This window comes from Rhineura floridana, chromosome 11, assembly GCF_030035675.1.
Source record: "Rhineura floridana isolate rRhiFlo1 chromosome 11, rRhiFlo1.hap2, whole genome shotgun sequence".
NCBI lineage: Eukaryota > Metazoa > Chordata > Lepidosauria > Squamata > Rhineuridae > Rhineura > Rhineura floridana.
Genome location: NC_084490.1, coordinates 57322240 through 57334974, shown reverse-complemented (window position 1 = coordinate 57334974; position 12735 = coordinate 57322240). Strand labels below are relative to the sequence as shown.

The 12735-nt window shown below is 43.5% G+C and overlaps 1 protein-coding gene across 1 annotated transcript; it reads left to right on the top strand.

The window, feature by feature from the left end:
• The first annotated feature begins 122 nt into the window (after positions 1–122).
• PSME3 (proteasome activator subunit 3) lies at positions 123–12464 on the top strand. Its single transcript, XM_061590843.1, has 11 exons — positions 123–323; positions 4431–4463; positions 4806–4868; positions 5076–5180; positions 5841–5889; positions 6748–6860; positions 7856–7924; positions 8534–8601; positions 8746–8800; positions 9070–9156; positions 10333–12464. Exons 1-11 carry the CDS (start codon positions 282–284, stop codon positions 10411–10413), a joined length of 765 nt encoding a protein of 254 aa, XP_061446827.1. The 5' UTR covers positions 123–281; the 3' UTR covers positions 10414–12464.
• The last annotated feature ends 271 nt before the right edge of the window (positions 12465–12735 follow it).

Below are 12735 nucleotides of genomic sequence, written 5' to 3'. Positions count from 1 at the left end.
TTTCTAATACGCTTCACTTCTCCGCTCACGTGCACAAACTCCGCCCACATCGCCCGGAAGTTGCTTATCAAGGTCATGCGCATTATAGGGGAAAGGAGCGGAAGACAAAGTCACAAGGGGGAAATCACGTTAGCTGAAAGCGCATTTGGTGATTGGTGGCGGGACATTATGTCGTCACTTCCGGCGGCGGCGAAGCCGGTAGTTTGCTCGGGTGGTCGCGCGCGCGGAACAGAACTAGAGGGATCTGGCAAAGGATACCGGTTCCCCCGCCCCGCCCTGCCATGGCGTCCCTGCTTAAGGTGGACCCGGAAGTTAAGATCAAGGTATGGGAAAGGGAAAAATGAAAGTAACCGTTTCCTTCTCGGGTATGCCTTTGAGCATGTGCAAAGTGCCGGCCTCTAGAGAAGACAGGACGTTTCCCAGGCACACTCTAGCCACACGGCACCTTTCCCTTGATGAGACGAGCATAATTTGAGCGTTGGTATTTAGGGTTGAAAGAAAGGGTTCTTCGAATCGAGCATTCTCGTCTCTGGGAGTATCCAGCCGTGTGCCCTTGGTCAGTGGTGCTGTCAGGGCAGAACTCTAGGATTTCTGCCCAAGGTCCTGCTTAGCAGACTGAGCTTGAGGGGCCTGAAACACAACAGGCCTGGTTTACCGTATTTTGAATTTAGTGAAATAATAACATTGTCATCTAAAGAGAGAGGGAAGCTGTAAGAACATTGAGTTCTGATTCTAAAATTATAGGATTGCACCACTGCCCCTTGATAAGTTGGCCTCTGTCCCTAGCTAGTTATACTGCCTCTAGCCATGGGGGTTCCGTTCTGGTAACCATGGTAGATCTCATTTACCTGTATTAATTGAGGCCAGTTGCCATTACAACACCCTGTGATGATGACTTCTGTAGACTAACTAGATGTTATGTGAGGAAGTATCCTTTTTTATCTGTCCTGCAGAGGGTGGGTTTACTCAGATCAAGGTGATCTGAGGTAAAAGTGCCAATTTAAGTCAAATTTTCAAGTTTCTAGCTCATTTCCTGAACAAGCATGAACATTTGGGCAGATAAAACATACCTGTTTGCAACTAAACTTATACTGTTCAGGAGTATAATTTAAAGCTCTGTTTATGCACCCAGTATGCCTTTTGGCCTAGCTCGGTTTTATTGGCTTAGAAGATCAATTGCCAAATTAAGGATTTCTGCTTGGGATTTTCTGTACCCATGTAGGAATACTAAGCAAGTTAATGTTCTTGAAGGCCAAGTGTCCAGAACTTTACAGAAGCAATGGCAGGTAACTGCTGACTAAAACAAGTACATTTCCTTGAGGTGGAAAGGAAATTGCCAGGCTGTTTGACAGTACATTTGCACAATAATAAATAAAGTATAATGCTTAATTTCAGAGGTCACACATAGTGTTTCCCTGAACACAGTTTAGATAGATAGAAAGGGAAAAAAGGCTTTAGTTCATTTCTGTTCGATACAGGGGATTGGATCCAGTTTTAAGAAATTTATTTTAGTGGTTATATTCCATTTAAATAAAACCAGGTTATTTTTTTAACAGTAACTATTTGGTGCTGGGCTTTTTTGCACAAACCTCTTTGTAGGTTGAGGTGCAGACTTCCTTGTAATTGGCCTAGAGTCTTGCACAGTCCCTTTGCCCATTTCTTTGTTTTTTGGAGCCTTTCCCTTTTTAACGTTTTTAGGTAGTAGTTAAATTTACTACTGCTTATTTTAAGTATGTATATCTAGCTCTTCAGCTGAAAAAATCTCCCAGAGCAACTTAGAAAGATGAGAAAAAATGACAGTCCCTGCCCTAAGGCTTACAACTTAAAAGATACCAGAGAAAAAGGGATTGGGATGGAAAAGGTACAAAGCAAACTTGTGCACTAGTTCTTAATTATAAAATTCAGCAGCTGTTAATTCAGCAAGTCATGGAACTGGATCTAAGCGCAAAGGAAAGACTGCTGTTTTGTCTCCCTCTAGCCTCAATTATGGCAGTTGGTAGTTAGAGGGAGGAGACACTCAGCTAAAGTTGTATCCAAGCACGATTGGGGAGGGGGTGCATGACTGCTGTACCTTTTTCTTCTAGTAGCATCTGTGATGGTAGTTGGCTATTCAAAGCAATGCTTTGCAGATAGACCACATCTGATTTGCTTTCTAATCCAGCAAGTGATAATCATGCTCTGATCTCCTAGGGTGAAGAGGCATGCATGAAACTGCCCTTTTCCCCTTGTTCCTCTTTGCCACTTTGGTAATTTTTTTTTCTAGTCCATGCTTAATATTTAAAATCAAAAGAATGTTGTGTTTTATTATTTTAAAAAGGAGAGATGTCATCAGAGAAAATAAATCAATTTTCCCAGTCTTCACTTGATTTCTGTTTGTAAGGTAGGTTCACATGCAGACAAACTAGTAACCTAACTTTGGGAGTGAGGTAGAGAAGGAACATCTCTACTAATGACAGACACCCTCTACTCTCACATAATTGTGAGATTAGCCAGGAATAGCTGAGGGTTAAAAAGAGATCGTTCCTCGTTTGGCTCCACCACTACCTCAGCCAAGGCTGGTATGCTTCCCTCGTCTGCCAGGGAATATTTCCTTAACCGACGAATGCATGGCTGGCCCAACTCTTGTGCTGTTTTTAGAGGAAGATGCCTCAAATCCCCCCCTTAAAGGGGGTGGAGAGCGCCTGAGCCCCTTTCTGCAAGACAAGGATGTGGGGAAGAATTGGTCTTGGAGGCAGCACACCCTTTGACTGAGTTGAAATTCCTCCTTCTTCCAGTGGCTGCTTAGGGACTGAAGGCAGAGTTCAAAGAAGTCATAGGCTGGAGGGATTTTGGAATTGTGACGGGGAAGAAAGGTGGGGAAAAGGACTGTTATCCCCTTGCCCCACATCTCCTTCTTTCAAGGAAACTTAACAGTTTCACAGGCTTTTACTTTCTGTTATAATAAAAACCAAAATACAAAGTTAATCTTAAACTACAGTACACTAAAATGTTAAAACATCCATGAAACTAGCAAGAATCGGCAGTAAAATCTCTAATCTACTACAGCGTTGAACAGATCAGATGCCCAACTCATCTCAAAGCTGCCTTGAATTAAAAAAAACATGCTTAACTAGTCTCCTGAAGGTTAGATGATGGGGAAAGGGCTAACAAGTTTCCTTGGGTAGTGAGTACCACATAATGGATGTGCCCACCAAGTAATCCTGAGAGTAAGGGATGCTTTCTGTCCGTTTTCCTATTGTAAAGCTGTCTGAGCAACAGGCCATGTGGCAATAAGATGCAAGCCTAGCTATGCAAATGTATGACTTTCAAATGCACGATTCTCATGATGCAGTATGGGTTCTTCTTAGTAAATGGGCTTTATTTTCTTTGGAGAAAAAGCAAAATTGAGAAACGGCCTTGGCGCTGAACTGTTCCATCTCTGTTAACATCCAGTGGGCAGAGGAACCACCTGGGTTTTGAGGCAGCAGTCTTTTTTTTCCCCCTTTACGAGCATTCTGTGTGAGGGAGGTTATGTGATAGTTTTTGTTCACTTGCATGCATGCACACAGACATGTATATGCATGTGGGAAAAATATGCTGGATGCCCCAGATGCTAGCATACTAGTAAAGACTGTTATAATTGGAAGGCCACTTTGAAAGGAGCAAGGGGTTGCACCCCACCCACTGTGCTTTCTCAAACTGTCTTGTCAGCATACTTAATCGTTGATCACAGGGATGTTGATCAGGCTTGTGATATAGTCTGTAGGTGCGTGTAGGACCCAAATACAAACAAGGAAGGGTAGATAAAGCAGATGAGGGGTTTCATTCTCTTCTGGGTAGTCTTCTGGGGGCTATGTGCCAAGGAGGGCATGCCTAAAATGAGTGGGATCAAAACCAAAAGTGAGCTGGGCCAAAGCCATATGCACATCCCATTCATACCAATGCATACACACCGTTCAGCTCCCAGAAGGACCAATGATCTTCCTTAGTGTGGTAGCGTCATATGTTTTTGTGCTCATAGACAAAAAACTAACTTTTGGAACTGTTTGGTGTGGCACAATGGGATGACTGTCAATAGTAATACTAATTGTTTCATGCAGTCCAGAAAAAGAGAATGGATTATCTAGTGGCAGCATCAAACTTCTAAATGGCCAGGAAGTAAAGATTTTTCCAAACCTGTGATCTCTCAGTGGCTGTTAGCCAAGATCAGCAGGGTCTATTAAAAACTTGGAACATGGCTGAATAAACTCAAAAGTTGCTTTTGGGCTGCACATACATTTTCTGACCTAAATTGTTGATTTTAAACAATTCATGTACCTCTGTGACCAACAGTGGTTTACACAATTACATATTGTACAGCTATGCAGAGCACAGCTCCGTGTATAGTAGGGTCACGCTATCTTACCTAGTTCAGACTTGCTGTTGTAACCGGCTTCTCTTCTCTCCTGCAGGTAGACTCTTTCAGGGAACGGATCACAAGTGAAGTAAGTATCTAATTCATTCCCCTTACCTACAGTTAATATGTAAGGGTACCAGAAGGTCTGAATGTTTATTTTGCTGGAAGATCTTGCTGGAGACCCTTTGCTGACTCTTACATAGCTGCAGCTAGTCAAGGAGAGATTTTGCCTTTAGCTCTGTTCTCCTGGCACCTGAAGTAAGACTTAAGTCTTGGGCCTTTGGAAGTTGCCCAGATCTGAAGGGGTTTATCCTCTCTCTGGCTCTTCTACTGGTTCGTACAGAGGTTTGGTCTTGGCCTCATTTCTGGTGTGCCCATGCGTATCATGTTAATATTCACACATCACAGCTGGCTGATCTTTCTCTTTCAGGCTGAGGATCTGGTGGCAAATTTTTTTCCAAAGAAGCTTTTAGAACTCGATGCGTTCCTGAAGGTAAGCGCGCTGCCTCTCACTGGACACTCAGGACATGTCTTGAGAGTGGCTTTTGGCTAAAGCAGACTGAAATATAGGTGGTAAAAGACTGCTGTGATTATCAGGTTGTGATGTAGGGTTGGGTTCAGGTTTGGTTGGTTCTCTTTGGGAGTATGTGATGTGCATTGGGCAACTTAACATCCTGCTGTGGTTATTCTCCTTTCCTAGGATCCCATTCTGAACATTCACGATCTCAACCAAATCCACTCAGATATGAATCTTCCTGTCCCAGACCCAATCCTGCTCACAAACAGTCATGATGTACTGGATGGGGTAAGATTGCTCATGTTACCTGGGTGTAATATTTGATGTTGATCAAAGCTGCATAATGCTTACATTTTCTGACAGACTTGGGAGAGAGGGAACGCTGTCTGGAACCTGGGCATGAATAGTTGCTGTGTCAGGATCCGTGTCTCCCTTCCCAAATATTGTGTATGCTCGTAGAATTTCTTGCCCTTATGGTGCATCTTACCTAGTATAGAAGAAACAAAGAAAGTCATGCACCTGGCAAATTTATCACCAAGACAGAGTTTTATTTATAAATCATTGGAATTCAAATTTCAAGAAAATAATACAGCCTTACATTTTTATTTCACTTATTTGATTGAGATGTCAAAGGTTATACATTTTCACCTCTAATTCAGTTAGTTATGGAGACATGCAATGCATATTAATGCTAAATATAGATAACTCTTTTCTCTTTGCCTTCTTTAGCTCTTTGTTTTTTCCATACCCCCCTTTTATAATTTTCTTTTACCTGTTTCCTCTTTTTTACTGCAGTTTTTATTGTTTGTATAAGTGTACTTTTTTTAGATTTTATGATGTTTATGATTTGATATAATACCCTTTTTTCCTGTAAATCCTTTTGTACATCTTTGCTTTTTTCCCTAAAAAATTAATAATTTAATGTTCTAATTTTGGTCATTTTGTCAGCCCAATATGAAAAAAAGGAAGTTGGAAGATTGTGAAGAGACCTTTCAGGGTAAGTCCCCTAACCTCTGCTGCTTCCTTCAAAGTGCCTGTGTGCTGTCAACTCTGGTTCGGGAGCTTGGTTTTGTCTTATGAGACTTGTCCTTTGAGTGAATACTTAGGGAATATATGGGACTGGGAAAATCCAGAATCCTTAAACTTTGATACTGGTGCCAAAGAATTTAAGTGTTTATTTATTGACATGATTGCAACCTGAACCTTGAACATAGATTTGCTCCTAGGAATTAGAAACGATCCCCTGAAATGCTGCACTTTTTGCCACTTTACTAAAAGATGGCTGTTCCTGGACATTCTGCATGGGGAAACCAGAGTTGCATTATTTGTGGCCTGGCTTATGTTTTCAATCTCCTCTTTGTAAATTGTGGCACGATGTTTCGAAGAAGAGAAATAGAGCTTAAGGAAGCCAGGTTTGAGAGTGTACCAAGAATCAATATTTTTGAAATGATCCAAAAAGAACATGCTTCCAGCAAAATATTGCTGCAACTCACTTGTGTGGCATGAAATGGCCGACATTAATAGTATTTCTTCAGGAATGGTTCACTTTCCACAAGCTAATTGTAATAGCTGTGTAGAAGAGGATATTTTAGCCCTCTCTTCAGATTCTGCAGTGCTGCTGCGATGCATTGAACGTGCTGGAATTCCCTCCTATCCAGCTATTTTAAAGATACAGGGCTCCAAATATGGAAGGATTGGCAGCCCCTACATTACAGTAGGAATAAGCCCATCCAGGGTGGGTAAAAGAGACTGCTGCCTGCATGAAACACCATACTGAGTGGCAAGCACATAAAATTGCACGTGCTCACACTCTTCCTTCATGGAATAAGTGGCTAGTGTCTTCTCATGGCACCAGGTACCAAAGTCTTTGTCATGCCTAATGGGATGTTGAAGAGCAACCAGCAGCTGGTGGACATCATTGAGAAGGTGAAACCCGAAATCCGGCTGCTGATTGAGAAATGCAACACGGTGAGCACTGGATTGCTTTTTTTCCCTTTGGGCTCATTCTTCTACAGATCATTTACCTGTGGAGATAAAATCAAATGTGCTTTGTCCTGTACATCAGCAAGGATGTGGGCCACTCACTTGACTAACTCCTATGTGCAGCAAACAAGTGCCTAATTCTCGCTGAGGTAGTAACCCTGTATCTGGACTTCAGATGACCACTGGGGGCTCATGTGACTGAATCCTCCATGCTAAAATAGTTTAATTAATTAATTAAAAGCATTTCTAGACCACTTCATTTTTTTTAAAAAATCCTAAGTAGCATTCAAAAATAATATTAAAAAAGCAACAGGTAAAAACAGGAATACAGAAATAACAGGGTCTGATCTTATGTGTCAGGGAAAGCCTGGGCAAAAAGCTAAGACGTCTGAATCAATTCATAGATGACACTTCATGTATTGCAGAGGGAAGGGCATTCCATGGTGCAGGGAAAATGGGAGAAAATGCCAATTTTCAGGTCACCACCTTGTGATATTCTGTAGGGTGTGGTTCCACCTGTTAAATTTTCCTGATGATCTAAGTGATCTTATAGGTCCATCCAGAGGCAGGCTGTCTTTCAGGTAACCTGGTCCCAAATTGTTCAGGGCTTTTATATGTTAGTAACAAGATCCTGAACATGGCCCAGTAGCTGATCAGCAGCCAGTGCAGTTTTCTTAGGACAGGCTGGCCACAGCATTCACAGCCATAGAAAACTAGTATGTTGGGGAGAAGGGTAGGTTAGAACTCCCCGTCTCTCTCTTTCTCCAACCTACTGGTTTTCTGTGCATAGGGTTTTTTTATTTGTATGGAGGAGCATTTGGTTGTGCAGACCACAGGAGGGAGTGGTGTTAAAGTGGTGCTTCCTTGATATGGGTTTACTACCTCTGTGAGAACTGGGGCAGCTTTGGGCTTGAATGATTCAGATTCTTGTTCAGTTCTGGAGTTTTGAACATTTTAATATGACACATTCTGCCCTGCAGGTCAAAATGTGGGTACAGCTGCTGATTCCCAGGATAGAGGATGGCAACAACTTTGGTGTTTCTATTCAGGTAAGTCAGCCATTGGAGTGGGACTCCTGAAGGGTGGCTCCTCTGCGAGCTCCCTGAGGAAGGGAGCAGATCTTGGATTCTCCAGCCAGCGTGATGGAGTAGGAAGAATGTCCGACTAGGAGCTGGGAGGCATAAAGCTCCCATGTGGCCTTAGGTCAGTCACCCTCTCTTGGCCTAACTTCCTTCACAGGTGTTTTGTGAGGATAAAATGGAGATGGGGAGACCTATGAATGCTGCCTCAAGCTCTTTGTAGGAAAGGTGAAATATAAATGGAGTAAGAAAGTTCCTCCTGCTCACTGGAGGGGGCGGCTTTCCTTGTAGGAAGGGTAAAATCCTATTTAGGGACCAAGCTGATAGCTGCTCCTCCAACATCCCATGCAACTCAGCTGCCTCTTGTGAAGCAGCTTCCAGGTATGGCTCTCTTGTAAAACATTTTCATCAGGGCTGATTGGGTGGCTGTTTCTGCCTACTTGGGCCTCATGGGTCTTCAGTTCAAGGTGGAAACTCATCAGCGTGGCCCCTGCAGTTTCAGACTGGTTGGATGCATCCAGGTATGTGCAGACCTGGACATTCTCTTTAATATTTCTTTGCTGGCTCGCTCCTTTCCAGGAAGAGACTGTGGCTGAACTCCGAACTGTGGAGAGTGAGGCAGCTTCATACTTGGACCAGATCTCTAGGTGGGTGCCTTTTCAAGGTGTTATGCCTCATAAGAGCTCCTTCCAAGACTAGCTTTTCTTTGAGAAGGGTGTATCTCTCTATAATGTAGGCTACTTTGGCACCCCCTGCCATCCATTGAGCCACCTCTCCTGCTTCCATTTCAGATACTACATCACACGGGCAAAGCTGGTTTCTAAAATAGCAAAATATCCCCATGTGGTAAGTGCTGAATGCAGGTATTAACTGATAACTGAGTTTAGCATTGTGAACTTTAAATCATTAACAGTGGCTAAAAGGCCCTCTGAATGAAGCCTTGGGGAATATTGCAGTGAGGTGTGTTTAGAATTAGAGGTCTAGATTTACTGGTCCAGCGAGTGAGAAGACATCGTTAAAATGGCAGCTTTGCAGGTGACTCTTGTCTGGGAGATGGGATGAGTCATAGCAAGTCCCATTAGTGCCCAATTCTGGCTAAATAACTGTCTCTGTAGGAGGATTACCGTCGTACGGTAACTGAAATGGATGAAAAGGAATACATCAGTCTGCGGCTCATCATTTCGGAGCTGAGAAATCAATATGTAAGTCAGTCTTAGACTTCTTATAACACCTGTCTGTCCATGAGCCCCAACGCTCATCCTCTCTGGCTTCTTTTATTATTTATTTATTTGATTTATATCCCGCCCTTCCTCCCAGCAGGATCCCAGGGCAGCAAACAAAAGCACGAAAAACACTTTAAAAGGCCATAAACACAGACTTCAGAACATAGTAAAACACAACCATTAAACACACATTAAAAAGAAAACATCTTTAAAAGCGTTTTAAAAGCTTTAGAAACATTTTAAAAAGAAGGTTTAAAATATATTTCAAAGCATTCTGGCGTTCTCTCCTTCTCTGTGGACTCCAGCTATAAGGGGCATTATGGAGCTGTCCTGGTTTCGTGTGCTGCATCTTCTGACATGTTCTTTAATGACGAGACATAGTTGCTACTGCCTTGCTTTTCACTTAGTCTAGAAATGCTGATCACAGCTGCTTCTCCTGAGTTTGAAATGGTCAACGACGGAAGTTAGCTACCCCCCCTCCCATGCTTCTTTGAATTGGGAGGGTGAGGAGCAAGGAAGGGGGCAGGTGCTTTATTCATCTGATGACCAGGAGCAGTTCCTGCAGAAAGAAAACAGGTAGCATGGTGTTGGCATGCTAATAGCAGGCAAGCTAGTGAATGGCAAACTGCATACCTGATGTGACATTTACTGAAAGGAACTATAAGATGAGGAGGGAACTCCTTTTATGCCAGCATACAAGCTGATGGTATGGATCCAGTGGGTGCTGTCCAGGTGAAATTCAGGATTAGAACTAAGCAGATGAAATGATTATGACCAACAAGAGTAATAAATATTCAGGGCTGTCTCTCCACTTCAGATGTAAACTACTTTGAAATCTTTTTTCACTGTTACGGTTCTCAAGCAAACAAACTCTTCAGGGATGTAAGTCCTTAAAAAAAATATGGAGGACTTCCCCCCAAATGTAAACTGGCATGCTCTTTGATGCTTTGGGGAGGGGGGACCCATGGCAGTTGTGCAAAACTGGTCTTGCAACCACTTCTTAATTCTCAAGGCGCTTAGTGTTGATGTGTGCAGCATCACTAGTCTAGGCCACAAGAGTTCTGTCTTTTTGCCTGGGGGTTGGTGGGGAGGTTCATGGCAAACCAGATCCTCCCTGAGCGAGCAGAAAGCAATCACCATCTCCTTTCCCACTAGGTGACTCTGCACGACATGATCCTAAAGAACATTGAGAAGATCAAGCGACCCCGGAGCAGCAATGCGGAGACCCTCTACTGAGCTGTTGTGAATCTGAACTTATGAATTGTTCAGTAGGCTCAGGACAGTCTCTTTGCCTCAATTTATGTGACTATCAAGATGGGGAAGCTGGCTGGAAACAGTCCTCGTTACACTTTTAGTTAAAAATCTAAACAAACTCTCTCTTAGCTCTTTCTGGTTGGTTTTTATTTGGGTGTTGGGATTTGCCTCCATCTCTTGACATCCAGAAGGTATGGGGCAATGCTTCTATTCCTACTTGGGTGGGAACAGGATAGTGGCCAACCTGCTCCAGGCAAGAATCCCAATGTCATCAGCACCGAATGACCCTGCTCTGTAGCAGCCCAGAGGGACTCTCCCTTCTAGGTAGCGTATCTTTGACCCAGTCAAGAGCAGCATCAAGTCGTGCTAAGGCCTGGTTTGTTTGATCATTAGCACCGCCACTTCAGTCTTCCCATTGAGAAATACAGTTTGGGGGAATGAGTGCCCTTTTCATCTCACGTGGCCATCCATACCCACTCTTGTGACCTGTCCAATCATGCAGATTCTAATGCTGCTTTGTAAGTTTTTCCTCCCTGCCCCTATTGAGTTCTTTCACGGCTCCTGTTTGAAATCCACATTAATCTCTTCCAGCGTTCTACAAGTAAGTAGCTCTCCTCTTGATATGGCACTCCTTTGCCTGACGGGGAACCCTTATGCAACCCTTGAGTGCAGTGGGCAGTGCCTGGATCTTGGGTTGGGGCAAGGCAGGCCTCCTTAAGACAACCAGCCCAGCAGAATTGGCTTGTCTAATAGTGGCATGATTGAGCAAGTATTTAAAGACCTAAAGTCATTCTTGTGTTTGTTTTCTCTCTCTCCAACCCTCATAAATAAGCCTAGCAGCTTCTGGAGGGGCCCTTTCTGACCTTCCAGGAAAACCCTGGAAAGTGTGTCTAGGTCTTGGCTCCCTCATTTTGAATGCATCATGCTAGGCTTCTTCAGTTTTGCTCTTTTCTAGTCTTCAAGAAAGCAGGAAGGGGGTGCCAACTAACTGGGATGCTGCAGTTTCCCTTGAGATTTACTCTTAATCTTTATATTCCTCTTGTGCCGTAGTCTTGTGAGTGGTGTTAGATTTGTAAAAACAGTGGCAGGGTGAATGAAGTTTCTGGGGCCCCTCTCTCCTTGGTTGCTTTTTTGAAAACAATCTCCCCTCTGCCAGCTCCTAATGGACACAGGAAGCTCCTCTTCCCTATGCTCTGTGCACATGCCTTTGTCATTGTCATTTGTAGCTGGGCAAGCCTTAGTCTTCCCCGGAGTACAGACTCTCGTAACAGCTGCCCTCGTTGTAGCTGCTACCCGAGAGTAGCTCTCCTGTGTTTCTTTGTATTGGCTGCTTTGCTGGATTGTTCATATTTCCTTGCCACATTGAACGTATGTACAACTTTTACTATGTTGACAAATTAAAAGTAATAGGTACTTCGAATTCATCCTCGGCAGTCACCATGTGTACTGGTGGGTTGGCATTCAGGATCTTTGCCTGTTGCTCATACAGTCTCATCTCCCATCTTGCCTGCACTTCTTTGGATTTTCTCCCATTGCAGCAGTGAGTCATGTTGAGTTAAAATGGAATGTTACCTCCTCTGACCTTGGGCATAGCTGTAACATGAGAAATATGGAATGTTAGGTCTAGTGGGCCCTGTCTATGATTGAGAAGGGGCATTGGTTAAGTCCCCAGCCTCTGCTTCAGACACTATTAATACTTAGTACAGTACCACATCATTGCGTTGATCTTTGCCGTTCCTGGCTCTGAAATCTAAAAACCTGCTCATTGTGAGGTTCTGGATATGATGTCTATTGTGGTATCAATCCTTTGTCCAACTGACTTCAAGGCTGAAATAATATTAACCAGGTGCAGATGCAATATGGCATGGTCGCGGCTCACAGTGGCCACCTTTACTTCACTTTTGCCAAAAGTGAGCAGAGCAAAATGTCTTAAGTGCTATGGATGTAACAGAGCAGGATGTATGTGAATTAAGGATGCCTGTTAGATTCTGTGGAGAGCGGTCTTTGAATAAACGAAGCGCATCTCCATAGTATTAATCCCTTCAATCATCACTGGTCTCCCCTGGTGTCCAAATCACTGTGCTTTTTCTCATTCTCTCTGCCTCTGCGGCTTTAGTGCTGCCTCATCTGCTAGCTATCCAAGAACCAAGGTTCTAGACCAGGTGTAGGGAGTCTTTGGCCCTCCAGATGTTGCTGATCTACAACTCCCATGAGGTCCAGCAAGCATGGCCAATGGCCAGAGATGATGGGAGTTGTAGTTCAGCAACACCTGGAGCGCCAAAAGTTCCCCACACCTCTTCTTGG